This window comes from Chiloscyllium plagiosum, chromosome 22, assembly GCF_004010195.1.
Source record: "Chiloscyllium plagiosum isolate BGI_BamShark_2017 chromosome 22, ASM401019v2, whole genome shotgun sequence".
NCBI lineage: Eukaryota > Metazoa > Chordata > Chondrichthyes > Orectolobiformes > Hemiscylliidae > Chiloscyllium > Chiloscyllium plagiosum.
In genome coordinates this window covers 51,378,481-51,391,881 of record NC_057731.1, presented here as the reverse complement: position 1 = coordinate 51,391,881, position 13,401 = coordinate 51,378,481, and the positions used below count along the sequence as shown (strand labels likewise).

At 47.9% G+C, this 13,401-nt stretch overlaps 1 protein-coding gene across 2 annotated transcripts in view; it reads left to right on the top strand.

The window, feature by feature from the left end:
• The window catches only part of as3mt (arsenite methyltransferase), a 62,695-nt gene that overhangs the window by 25,944 nt on the left and 23,350 nt on the right, over positions 1-13,401 (top strand). For both annotated transcript variants that reach the window (XM_043713041.1, XM_043713042.1), the window contains exons 6-8: positions 4,178-4,247; positions 5,663-5,744; positions 7,344-7,475. In XM_043713041.1, the coding sequence (XP_043568976.1) occupies positions 4,178-4,247; positions 5,663-5,744; positions 7,344-7,475 (284 nt within the window). The remainder of the gene's footprint in view (positions 1-4,177; positions 4,248-5,662; positions 5,745-7,343; positions 7,476-13,401) is intronic.

The window sequence follows — 13,401 nt, the reverse complement described above, 5'->3', positions numbered from 1 at the left end:
GAGATTCACACGGATGATCCCTGAAATGGGTGGTCTAACATATGAGGAACGGCTGAGGATCCTGGGATTGTATTCATTGGAGTTTAGACGATTAAGGGGAGATCTAATAGAAACTTACAAGATAATACATGGCTTGGAAAGGATGGATGCTAGGAAATTGTTTCCTTTAGGCGAGGAGACTAGGACCTGTGGACACAGCCTTAGAATTAGAGGGGGTAAATTCAGAACAGAAATGCGGAGATATTTCTTCAGCCAGAGAGTGGTGGGCCTGTGGAATTCATTGCCACAGAGTGCAGTGGAGGCTGGGATGCTAAATGTCTTCAAGGCAGAAATTGATAAATTCTTGATGTCACAAGGAACTAAGGGCTATGGGGAGAATGCGGGTAAGTGGAGTTGAAATGCTCATCAGCCATGATTGAATGGCGGAGTGGACTCGATGGGCCAAATGGCCTTACTTCCGCTCCTATGTCTTATGGTCTTATGGTAGTCTTAGACACTCTGTCAAGGGGAAACTGCCTTTCCACATCTCCCCTGTCAAGCCCCCGAAGAATCCTGTATATTTCAATCGGGTCACCTCTTAGAGTCATAGAGTCTTAGAGATGTACAGCACGTAAACAGACCCTTCGGTCCAACCTGTCCATGCCGACCAGATATCCCAACCCAATTTAGTCCCATCTGCCAGCACCCGGCCCATATCCAGTCTTCCGTGTTTAATTTGTTTTGTGTGGGGATAAAGCATTATCTGAATTGACAGAGATTATACTCTTGATTTAATGCTGTTCATAATATTCCTGGTTCCATCAGTTTCTTGTCTAAAGCCTTAGTAAAGGAAATGCAGAGTAAGAACAGCGGAATTCGAGAGGATTAATTCAGAGACTGGTCATTCCAAGTTTACATCTTGCATCCTAAAGTACACAGTGACAGGAAGTAAACAACTTAATTACACATTGATATGCAGATATGCTACTTAGAAAATGAATTATTCAGAATGCACAACAATGAATAAATGGAAAGATATTGCAAGGTATGTTTAGAAAATCTCCATGATTTTGCTGTATTGGTTTAACTGGATTTTGTCTGAAATGCTGAACCAGTGAACAGCCAGTTGTAGTCAGGGTGAGGTGGTGTGCTGTGTCTGCTGCTGGATAGATGGTTCCTGTAACCTTCCACACAGTCTGCTGGCTGCACTGTAACACCATTCTTCCCTCACACCAGCGTGTGTCTGCGGCTGCATTTACACCTCGACAGTATCGATGCTGAGTCCAGCTCTTCACCCAGAGTCTGACCAGGGTGAGGTGGAGTGAGGAGGGAGCCTGGTGCCCCTCCCCCCTCTCTGCGCAGAGAGAGCTCGACGCCCCCCCACCAACGTGGAGGGAGCCCAACGGACCCCCTCCCCGCAGAGGGAGCCTGACATTCCTGCCCTCGGTGTGATTGGAGCCCGAAGTCCTACCCATTCCGCGCGGAGGGAAACTGGCGCCCCTACTACCCTCCACGCGGAGGGAAACTGGCGCCCCTACTACCCTCCATGCGGAGGGAGCCTGATGCCCCTACTACCCTCCGCGCGGAGGGAGCCTGGCGCCCCTACTACCCTCCATGCGGAGGGAGCCTGGCGCCCCTACTACCCTCCGCGCGGAGGGAGCCTGATGCCCCTACTACCCTCCACGCGGAGGGAGCCTGGTGCCCCTACTACCCTCCATGCGGAGGGAGCCTGATGCCCCTACTACCCTCCGCGCGGGGGGAGCCTGATGCCCCTACTACCCTCCATGCGGAGGGAGCCTGATGCCCCTACTACCCTCCATGCGGAGGGAGCCGGACGCCCCTACTACCCTCCGCGTGGAGGGAGCCCGACGCCCCTACTACCCTCCGTGCGGAGGGAGCCCGACGCCCCTACTACCCTCCGCGTGGAGGGAGCCCGACGCCCCTACTACCCTCCGCGTGGAGGGAGCCCGACGCCCCTACTACCCTCTGCGCGGAGGGAGCTCGACGCCCCTACTACCCTCTGCGCGGAGGGAGCCCGACGCCCCTACTACCCTCCGCGCGGAGGAAGCCCGACGCCCCTACTACCCTCCGCGCGGAGGAAGCCCGACGCCCGTACTACCCTCCGCGCGGAGGAAGTCCGACGCCCCTACTACCCTCCACGCGGAGAGGGAGCCCGACGCCCCTACTACCCTCCGCGCGGAGGAAGTCCGACGCCCCTACTGCCCTCCACGCGGAGGGAACCTGATGCCCCTACTACCCTCCACGCGGAGGGCGCCTGATGCCCCTACTGCCCTCCACGCGGAGGGCGCCTGATGCCCCTACTGCCCTCCGCGCGGAGGGAGCCTGATGCCCCTACTGCCCTCCGCGCGGAGGGAGCCTGATGCCCCTACTACCCTCCACGCCGAGGGAGCCTGATGCCCCTAATGCCCTCCACGCAGATGGAGCCCAACACCCCATGACCCTCCGTGCAGAGGGAGCCTGACATTCCTACCGCTCTCCCTGGTGCAGAGGGAGCTGGACGCTCCTCGCAGAGAGGCGGAATTGCCGGATATTTGCATCTCTAGCTGTTGTGTGATTGGATTCCAGCCCACAGCCAGTTCGGTGATGTGGAGGAGCTGGTGCCGGGGTGGGATGGACAAAGTTAAAAATCACACAACACCAAGTCAGAGTCCAACAGGATTATTTGGAAACACTAACTTTCGGAGCTGCTCCTTCATCAGGGAGCTAGTGGGGCAGGTGTGTAGGACACAGAGTTTATGGCAAAAGATCACAGTGTCATACACTGATGCGACATATTGAACAAGCCTAGATTGCTGTTCAGTCTTTTATCCTTTAGAATGGGTTGCGGATTTCGATTCATTCATATGCAAATATTAATGACCATCCTCCAAGGTGGACTTCACGATAGACAAAAACACAGAGTGGCCGAGCAGAGGCTAGTAGCCAAGTTCAGGATGGCCTCAACCGGGACCTTGGGTTCATGTCACACTACAGGTGACCCCACTGCACTACACACACACACACGCACATATACGCACACACACACATATGTGCACACGCACCTATACACACACGTGCACAGACACACATGCGCACACACGCACATGCGTACACACGCACATGCACACACACGTGCACACACGCATACACATGCACACGTACACACATGCATACACATACACGCGCGCATGCACACACGTACACACACGCACATACACAGATGCACGCACACACGCACATGCATACACATGCACGCACATGCACGCACATACGCACACATGCACGCACATGCGCACATGCACATACACACGCACACACAAATACGCACACACACATACACGCACACGCACACACATACGCACACGCACATGCACGCACGCGCACACACACACACACACACGCACACGCACATATATACACATACACACACCTACCTTCTCCCAGGCTCATACTCCGTCACACTCGTGCACAGTCTACCAAGCATGCGCGCGGACACACGCTCACATTCACACTCTCTCCTGCATAGAAACTCTGCCCCTCTCTGTCTGCCTCTCACTCTCTCTGTCTCTCTCCTTCACAAGTGCACGCATACGTAAGTCTAAGGGGCGAATTTACATTTGCAGATACATTCTATTTTGCTCTAAAAGCATGCAATCTACAGGCAGTCAATCCATGTGACATTTTACACATTCCTACTTTGGAAATAGAACCAGTCTGGCTCAAGATTGGGTTTCATACAGATTCTAACCTCATACCTTTGATGCATTGTCTGAGTTGAGATGTCCCCCTTTTGTTAATAAAACCTTAAGTTATCTCGGGAATGTGACATGAAAGAAATTCCGGGATTTAAATATTAATGAACAGAAGCCTGCAACCCATTCTGAAAGACGAAAGACTTAACAGCAATCTGGGTTTGTTCAAAAAATCGTATCAGTTGCATGACACTGTGATCTTGTGCTATAAATTCTGTGACTTATGATCCTGCCCCACTAGCTACCTGATGAAGGGCCAGTGCTCAGAAAGCTATTGCTTCCAAATAATCCTGTTGGACTATACCTTGGTGTTGAGTGATTTTGAACTTTGTCCACCAAGTTTAAATGTTTGTTTCCTGTTTGTTTGGGTAGATGTCCTTGGCTGTCATAGATTAAAATAATCTTACAGAGAGGAATAGTTTGGACCATATTTTGTTTTCTTTCAGATCTAACTGTGTGATTAACCTATCACCTGATAAAAAGGCTGTGCTGAAAGAAGCGTATCGAGTGTTAAAGGTATGCACGCGATGTTTCCCCTGGTATCTGACAAGTTGCAGCTGTGTTTGGAGAACAGGTTGCCTGTTTGTTATCACCCTAAGTCAATTGCCGCTCTCCTTTCCTTCACAAATGATGTGGAGGAGCTGGTGTTGGACTGGGGTGGACAAAGTTAAAAAAATCACACAACACCAGGTTTTAGTCCAACAGGTTTAATTGGAAGCATAGCTTTCAGAGCACTGCCTCTTGAAAGCTAGTGTTTCCAAATAAACCTGTTGGACTTTAACCTGGTGTTGTGTGATTTTTTAACTTTGTCCACCCCAGTCCAACACCAGCTCCTCCACATCTGATGGCTAGAGTAATTCTGCTCCGGCCCAGGATGCTCCTGAGAACAAGGAAGGTGTGGGGATTAAGGAAATCAGCGCTGTTCCTGACCCTAATATCACTGGAAGGTTTGTTTTGTCTTCATTTATGGGATGAGAACATCTCTGGCTAGGCAGCATTTATTGCTCATCCCTAATTGCCCAGAGGGCAGTTAAGAATTAACCACATTGCTGTGGGTCTGGAGTCACGTGTAGGCCAGATCAGAGAAGGATGGCAGATTCCTTCCCTAAAGGACATTAGTGAACCAGATGGGATTTTCTGACAATGGACTCATGATTATCGTTCGACTCTAATTCCAGATTTTTTAAAATTGAATTCGGATGTCACCATCTGCTGCAGTGGAATTTGAACCTGGCTCCCCAGAATGTTATCTGGGTCGTTGGATTAACAGTCCAGCGATAATGCCACTAAGCCATCGCTTCCCTGTGTGTGAACGATGGAGGTGGGGAGGGAGTGATCGAGGTCTGTAGTTAAGCCTATCGCTACATTAGGTGAGCTGGCAGAGTCGAATTGCTGGGCCCACAAGAGTTGGCAGGTTCGGGAGAGGATGCTTTTGAAGGAGGGGATGGTGACGGATGGGTCTTGGGGGGTGGGGGTCGGTTGACTCCTCCTTTCTGTCATAACCAGCTGCTCAATCCTTGAATTCAAGACTTCAGTGTAAAAGTTTAATCCTTTAAAATCAAGTCTTTAATTTGAAAGCAGAGAACCCTGGAGTGTTGCAGTTCCATCCATTAGTTTGCATTGAGTTTGTTGGCTTTGGACAGTAGGAAAGTCCTGAAAAGGTCAGAACCTTTTAAATATTGTTGGGGTAGAGGGCGATAGTGTCTCGATGACTGAGAGGGTGGAAGATTATCTGGGGACACACAGGAAAGCAGAGTTGAGGTTAATGTCAGATCAGCCATGATAGTATTGAATGGCTGAATACCCTACACTTGTTTCTGGTTGATTGGTTCATACGTCCAACTGCACAGACCCGAGCCCTGTTTTATTGAAAGAGGAATAACAGATTCTTGCTGATGGACGCTGAAGTGAAATGGTTTCTCCATTATTAGGACGGGGGCGAAATGTACTTCAGTGATGTCTACGCTGACTGCATCCTTCCCGAAGCAATAAGAACACACAAGGTTTTGTGGGGTAAGTGGCAAAGGAACCTGATTATTTTGTTGCAGCAGCAAATATTCCGGAGAAATTGATTCATATTCTGTGTTCTTCCAGTCGCAGACTCCAGGACAATGTCAAAACCTTTCTCCATCTTATCGAGAGGTGTCGAGTGAAGGGAGGAGATCCAGAGATAGGGCATTGCTAATTTCGTTGAGAGGAGATTGAGGGGGAGATCAAAGTGGGAGGAAAGGGAGCATGAGTGAAAACTTTTGGGCCGTTGTTGTGGCCGTTGAGAGAATCTGTGGGTTCCATATCTGTTTGGGTCCACTGAAGGTATTGATATGGGGTAACTGTCACTGTTCTGACTTGTGCAGCAAACTGCAGGGGTGAGCCGGCTGCTCCATATAGAACCTTCTGGATTTTAACTTCCAAGCCGCACAAGAGTTCATTACTGACCCTCCACCCTCACTTGCCCTCTGGCCCAGCAGTGATTTTGTCAGTTTAACGTTGAGGGAGAAAAATGAAAAGGAAAGTGTATATGTGGATGAAACTGTTAGGTCTAACCTGATGAACTGTACAGCCCGAGCCAGGGGTTTCTGACCACAGTCTGGCTCTGAGTACCTTTACCAGTCTTACCCCTGAGTGCGGGGCAACGAAGGAGGGCAGATCACTTGGCCTCTTCCCACCCAGGTCCAGAGAGACTCGGGTGGAGACTTGGTGATGCGTTGCCAGGCTGTTTTTATTGGGAAGTCATGCACAGGACATTGGTTAGACTACTTCTGGAATGCCATGTGCAATTCCGGTCTCCTGGCTATCGGAAAGATATTATAAAACCTGAAAGGGTTCAGAAAAGATTTACAAGGATGTTGCCAGGGTTGGAGGGTTTGAGCTATAGGGAGAGGCTAAACAGGCTGGGGTTGTTTTCCCTGGAGCGTCAGAGGCTGAGGGGTGACCTTATAGAGGTTTATAAAATCATGAGGGGCATGGACAGGGTAAATAGACAAAATCTTTTCCCTGGGTCGGGGAGTCCAGAACTAGAGGGCATAGGGTGAGAGGGGAAAGATATAAAAGGGACCGAAGGGGCAACGTTTTCACACAGAGGTGTGTGTGTGTGTGTGTGTGTGTGTGTGTGTGTGTGTGTGTGTGTGTGTGGAGCTGCCAGAGGAAGTGAGTCAAGATTGAGTAGTGTCGGAAAACCACAGCAGGTCAGCCTCCAAGGAGCAGAAAAAGCATCGTTTTGACCAAAGTCCTTCTTCAGGAATCAGGCTTTCACCCAAAAACGTCAATTTTCCTGCTCCATAGATGCTGCCTGACCTGCTGTGCTTTTCTAGCACCACTCTAATCTCCAGCAACTGCAGTACCCACTTTCACCTGTCAGAGGAAGTGGTGGAGGCTGGTACAATTGCAACATTTAAAAGGCATTTGGATGGGTATATGAATAGGAAGGGTTTGGAGGGATATAGGCTGGGTGCTGGCAGGTGGGACTAGATTGGGTTGGGATATCTGGTCGGCATGGACGAGTAGGATCGAAAGGTCTGTTTCCATGCTGTACATCTCTATGACTGGTATAATCTGTGTCTGGCAACCAGGTAACATATGTGTTCTGTGCTTGGTCTGATAATCTTTGTTTAGGTGAATGTCTTGGAGGAGCTCTGTGGTGGAAAGATCTCTTCAGAATCGCCGAGGAGGTGGGTTTCAGCACCCCTCGTCTTGCTACTGCCAAGAGGATTCCTGTAACAAATGCAGAGCTCAAGAAAGTTGTTGGTAAGAACTCAAGGATTCAGAGATTTGAATGTATCGCCTTCAATCTAGGTTGTTCTCTCCCAGAATGTTTCCAAACGTGACTCCTGTTTTATCCCTCCCACTTTGTTTGACCCAGCCTTTGGGGGAAGGAGGTGGGGGATAGGAGTTGAGTAAAGCGAGAGTTGAGGAGCAGACGGACTTGCCCCGGAAAGGCAGAAGCAGACTCTGTGGTCAGTCTGTCTGACCCACTGGAAGATAGAAGTGGAAACGTTTCCAGGAGGGTCTTGCAACTCTAAGAAATCTGACCCGAGTCCACGGTGCCATTGCCGAACTCAGCCCATCACCCTGAAATCTCACCCGGTGACCCTCACTGGTGCTACGGTTTGGAAAGCGCTGAGCTAGGGAAATAGAACCCCTACAGCATTGAAGTAGGCTATTCAGCCCATCGAGTCCACACTGACCCCTCTGAAGAGCAGGTCTCCCAGACCCACCACCCCATCTCTGTAACCCTACATTGCCCCCGACTAATCCACCCTAACCTGCACATTTTTGGACTGTGGGAGTAGACCCACAAAGACTTGGGGAGAATGTGCAAACTCCACACAGACAGATGCCTGAGGCTGGAATCGAACCCAGGTCCCTGGCACTGTGAGGCAGCAATGCTAACCACTGAGCCACCATACAATGACCAGGGTTATTGTGTAAAGATTAGAGTGGTGCAGGAAAGGCATAGCAGGTCAGGCAGCATCCAAGGAGCAGGAAAATCGATGTTTTGGGCAGGAGCCCTTCATCAGGAATGGGTTAATGTGTAATGTCATTCATATTATTTCAGAGTCCAAGACTAATACTGTGAGGGCATGGCTTTGAATCCTGATGATCGAATTTGAATTTGGTAAAAAGCTAGTCTCATATCCTTTAGGGAAGGAAACTGCCATCCTTACCTGGTCTGGCCTACATGTGACTCCAAACCCACAGCAATGTCGTTGGCTCTTAACTACCCTCTGGGCAATTAGGGATGGGCAATAAATGCTGCCTAGCCAGCAATGTCCACGTCCTGTAAATGAATAAAAGGAAACATTATTCTCTACAACCCTCTAAATAAGCAGTGGGTCACAGAGGCTGATGTCCACTGGGCTCTCCTTATTTAAACCACCAAGTGATTATCTAATTATTCAGGAGCCAAAAATCACAGGCCACTTTGAGAACATGTGCTGCTGTTTGTGGGCTGTTGGGTGCAGTTTGTTTCAAAATGAATCAGCTGCTTTCAAGTTTTGGATGCAGCCAGAATAAATGTGTTTTGCCTTTTGGAAGGAAGCCTTGAATGTGAGCCACGTGTTGGTCACATCAGCAACAACATGCAGAACAAATCCACTCTTTCTTTGTGTTAGAGTTGACCGTTTTGTTTTCCTTCATCTCCAAGACCTTGAAAATCCAGTGTGTTTTGAAGATAATTGCTGGGATAAAGGGGAGTGAGTAGGGGGCAAGTTTTGAATAGCAGTCAAGGATTGCTGGTGTTAAATGGTGCTTGTTTTGTCTCTGTAGAGCTGATTATTTGTGAGATGAACCATTGTGTATTTTGTCAGACTGAATGCTGAGAGTGCTGGCATTTCTATAGCACCTTTCCTGACCTCAGGCCATCCCAAAGTGCTTTGCAGCCGATTTTTATAGTTTTCAGATGTTGTTGCTGTTGTAATGTGTCAACCAATTCTCCCCACCGTCTGCAATCTGTTCTTGAGATGCTGCCCTAGGCTGGCAGAACTGTCCTAATATACTTCAGAACAGTTCCATGGGATCTTTTACATGCAGAGAGGGCTCCCTCAGGATTGTGCTGGAAGCAGCAGTGTGGATTTCTGTGTAGAGGATCTGGAGTGGGATTTGAACTGACAAACGTGTGACCCTCAGGTGAGCTGTAGCAGCCAGCTCAGTGTCCAACTTGGGTCTTGTCAACTTTAACTCTGTAACAGCCGAGACTGAACACACCACCAGTGCTGCACACATTCAAGCAATTCAGAAGCTGTGCTGTTTAAAAGACGGAGCATTTTATTTAACACTTCCATGTAGGCCCAGTTGGCAAGGTCTATCTTTTACCACCCATTCCTTTAGTTACAGTGGGTTGTTGGCTTCCCAGACAGTTTGAGGGTAGTTAACCACATTACTGTGGGTCTGGAGTACATGTCTGGAGTACATGTAGGCCAGACCGGATAAGGTTGGCAGATTTCTCTCCCTAAAGGACATGAGTGAAACAGGTGGGTTTTTATGACAATTTGTGGTCACCATTACTGAGACTAGCTTCATAGAAAACAGGAGTTGGAGTAGGCCATTCGGCCCTTTGAGTTAGCTTCACCAGTCAATCTGATTATCCAGCTCAGTGCCCTGTTCCCATTTTCTCCTGTCATCCCCTTGGATCCCTTTAGCTCTAAGAACTACATCTAACTCCTTTTTGAGAACAGCCTGTGTTTTGACCTCAACCACTTTCTGTGACAGAGAATCCCACAGTCTGGGTGAAGACATTTCTCCCCATCTCAGTCCTACCCCTGTATCCTCAGACTGTGACCCCTGGTCCTGCATTCCCTGGTCATCAGGAACATCCTATCCATGATTGTCCTGGCTGGTCCTTTTAGAATTTTATAAGTTTCAGTGAGTCTTAGTCTCACTCCCTTAGTCTTCAAAACTCCAGTGAATACAATTGTAACTGAGCCACTTTCTCCTCCTACCTCAGTCCTGCCGACCCAGAGAAGATCATATTCTCAATGTCATTCATTGAATTTAAATGTCAGTCACTGCATGGTGGGATTTGAATCCTTGTGCAAACAGCGCATCACGCTGACCCCTGCATTCCTGGCTTAGTGTCACTACCACAATGCCACCGTCTCGCCTAAATTTAATTTAGTATGTGGTATTTTTATGGGGATCCAGAGGAAAACAATGTCCAGCGTAGCTGTAGGATGAGTGGGTGTACTCATGATATTGTGGGAAACATTGGGAGAAATTGAGGACTGCAGATGCTGGAGAGGCAGAGTCGAAAAGTGTAGCGCTGGAAAAGCACAGCAGGTCAGGCAGCTTCCGAGGAGCAGGAGAATTGATGTTTCAGGCAAAAGCCCTTTGTCAGGAATTCCGGAAACATCGACTGTCCTGCTTCTTGGATGCTGCCTCCCCTGTTGTGCTTTTCCAGTGCCACACATTTTAGAATAGAATCCCTACAGTGTGGAAACAGGCCCTTCGGCCCAGCAAGTCCAAACGTAACCCACCCAGTCCCATTCCCTTCTCCTATTATCTTACACTTACCCTGACTAATGCAACTAACCTACACTTCTCTGAACACTATGGGCAATTTAGCATGGCCAATTCATCTGACCAGCACATCTTTGGATTCTGGGAGGAGACCCACACAGATCTGGGGAGAATGTGCAAACTTCACACAGACAGTTGCCCGAGGCTGGAATCGAACCTGGGTCCCTGGCACTGAGAGTGCTAACCACTGTGGCACCACAACCCAGACGGTGGGAAACATTAGTCAAAGAGAGAATTTTGACAAGAATAGCACTTTTGTATTTTAAAAGGTTTGAGGAGCTGGCGTTTGTGCAATGGCTTCCATTGTTCTCAGTAAATCCTCATGTCCTGTGCGGCCAATGAATTCTATTTGAAGTGTAGTCATGGTCAGTTGAGAAATGGAGTCAGGAGATAACCGGCCAGTTAGTTTGCATTGACACAAAAACAGAAATTGCTGGTGAAACTCAGCAGGTCTGGCAGCATCTGTGGGGAGACAGCAGAAGTTCTGCTGAAGAGACCTCCTTCACCAGCTTCTCAGCCACACATCCATCTGCTCCATCCTCCTATTCCTCCCCTCACTAGCACGTGGCTCTGGGAGGAATACAGATATTACTAATCTCGAGGATCTACTTCTTAACCTTCTGCATAACTTCCTATATTCTCTCCTCAGAGCCTCATTCTTTTCTCTTCCTGTGTTGTTGGTACCAGTGTGTACAATGATTTCCTGCTGGTTGCTCTCCTGTTTGAGAATATTCTACACTCTCTGAAATATCCTTGAGCAGGGCACTAGGGAGGCAATGCGCCATTCTAATGTCTCATAGTCTGCTGCCGAAACGTCTGTCTGTCCCTCTGACTAGGGAGACCCTATCACAATCGAGAGTTTGGAAACTGATGTACCCCTCATTACAGTAGAGCCAATCATGGTACCTGAATCTTGGCTGTTAGTGCTACATTTCCCTGAGAGTCCAACACTCCCTACTTGGTAGCTATGTTTTATATTTTAAAAAAGCTTAATCTAGAGACAGATCTCAATAAAACATATGCACACAAAAATAATCACCCTACTCCCTGTTATAGATTTACAAAAACAAAGTATGGTTAGACTTAAAGAAAACACTTAGCTGTTCCCCTGTTGTGAGGAGCTCCCCGTACTGAGTTTCTCCAAGGTCAGCTGTGAATTTCACTCTTAGTTTATTTTTGTTAGACCCATCTTCCATGTCTGGAGACACTTGACACTTGACAGCAGAGGCAGACAGCTGTGAAGGATCACTGCCTGGTCAGACAGCTGTGAAGGATCACTGCCTGGTCAGACAGCTGTGAAGGATCACTGCCTGGTCAGGCAGCTTTGCAGGATCACTGCCTGGTCAGACAGCTTTGCAGGATCACTGCCTGGTCAGACAGCTGTGTAGGATCACTGCCTGGTCAGACAGCTGTGAAGGATCATCACTGCCTGGTCAGACAGCTGTGTAGGATCACTGCCTGGTCAGGCAGCTTTGCAGGATCACTGCCTGGTCAGGCAGCTTTGCAGGATCACTGCCTGGTCAGGCAGCTGTGTAGGATCACTGCTCTGTTTTGTTCACCTCCCACATGACACCTGCTCTCTTATTCTACTCTCACCCCGTTTTAAAAGTCCCTCTGTTTTGATCTCTTTTCCCCAAAGTTCTGAAACTTATAGTGAAAAGTAGCAGTAATGGAATAGCGGGTTATTTACCAGATGAAATCTCTCTACCTTTTTAGAGTTTTTTTCTGCTGTCATGTAAAACTTTGAACCTGCATATGGGAGTGAGTTAATCACGATTTCATGTTTTGACTGACATTTACTTGACAAATGCTGTTTGTTTAGCTCAGATTTTAAGGAGAAAGGATGGGATATCCACCTCCTGCATCCCTGGATCCCCCTCCAAACACACGCACATTCTGAATTATCATGGTTTCTCTGGGTGCTTTCCAAAATCAAAGCCATTCGTTCCTGCACGGATTCCATTCTCTCACTGTCTTTAGATATTTTAATAATATAATTCATTCACAGAATGTAGGTGTTTCTGGCTGGGCCCAGCATTTATTGCCCGTCACTAGTTGCCCCCTTGACAAGGAGGGGGTGAGTTGCCTTCTTGAACCACTGCAGTCCTCACAGTGCTGGTCCACCTACTGTGCTGTTAAGGAGGGAATTCCAGGACCTGGGAACAGTGGAACACTGATGCAGGTTTCCAGTCATGTTGGACTTGCATTGCTTTTTTTTTATAATATATTTTTATTAAGAAAAAAGAGATTTTTAAATATTACAACAAATACAAAACAATGCAATTCAAAATAGTACAAAACTAAACCCAAATAATAAAAAAAATCCCCAACCCACCCTCCTATACGAATGTATAAACATATATAGAGAAGTATAAAATTTAAAAAAAACCTAAACTAGCTATTTAACTAACTATTTAAATACCTAACAACAAACCAATAAATAGTAATAACTCAGCCCAGCCAAACAAAATACTCATATATTCACAGTTCCTCCTCCCTGGATATTGGACTCATGAAACACAATCGTTACGGCTATATAAAAGCCCTTGTTAGTGTGGCAGATAAATCTGTGTCCAGGTATTTCAAAAAGGATTGCCATGTCTTGTAAAAATTCTCAGTTTTGTGGTGTACCATAATTGTGAGAAAATCCAGGGGA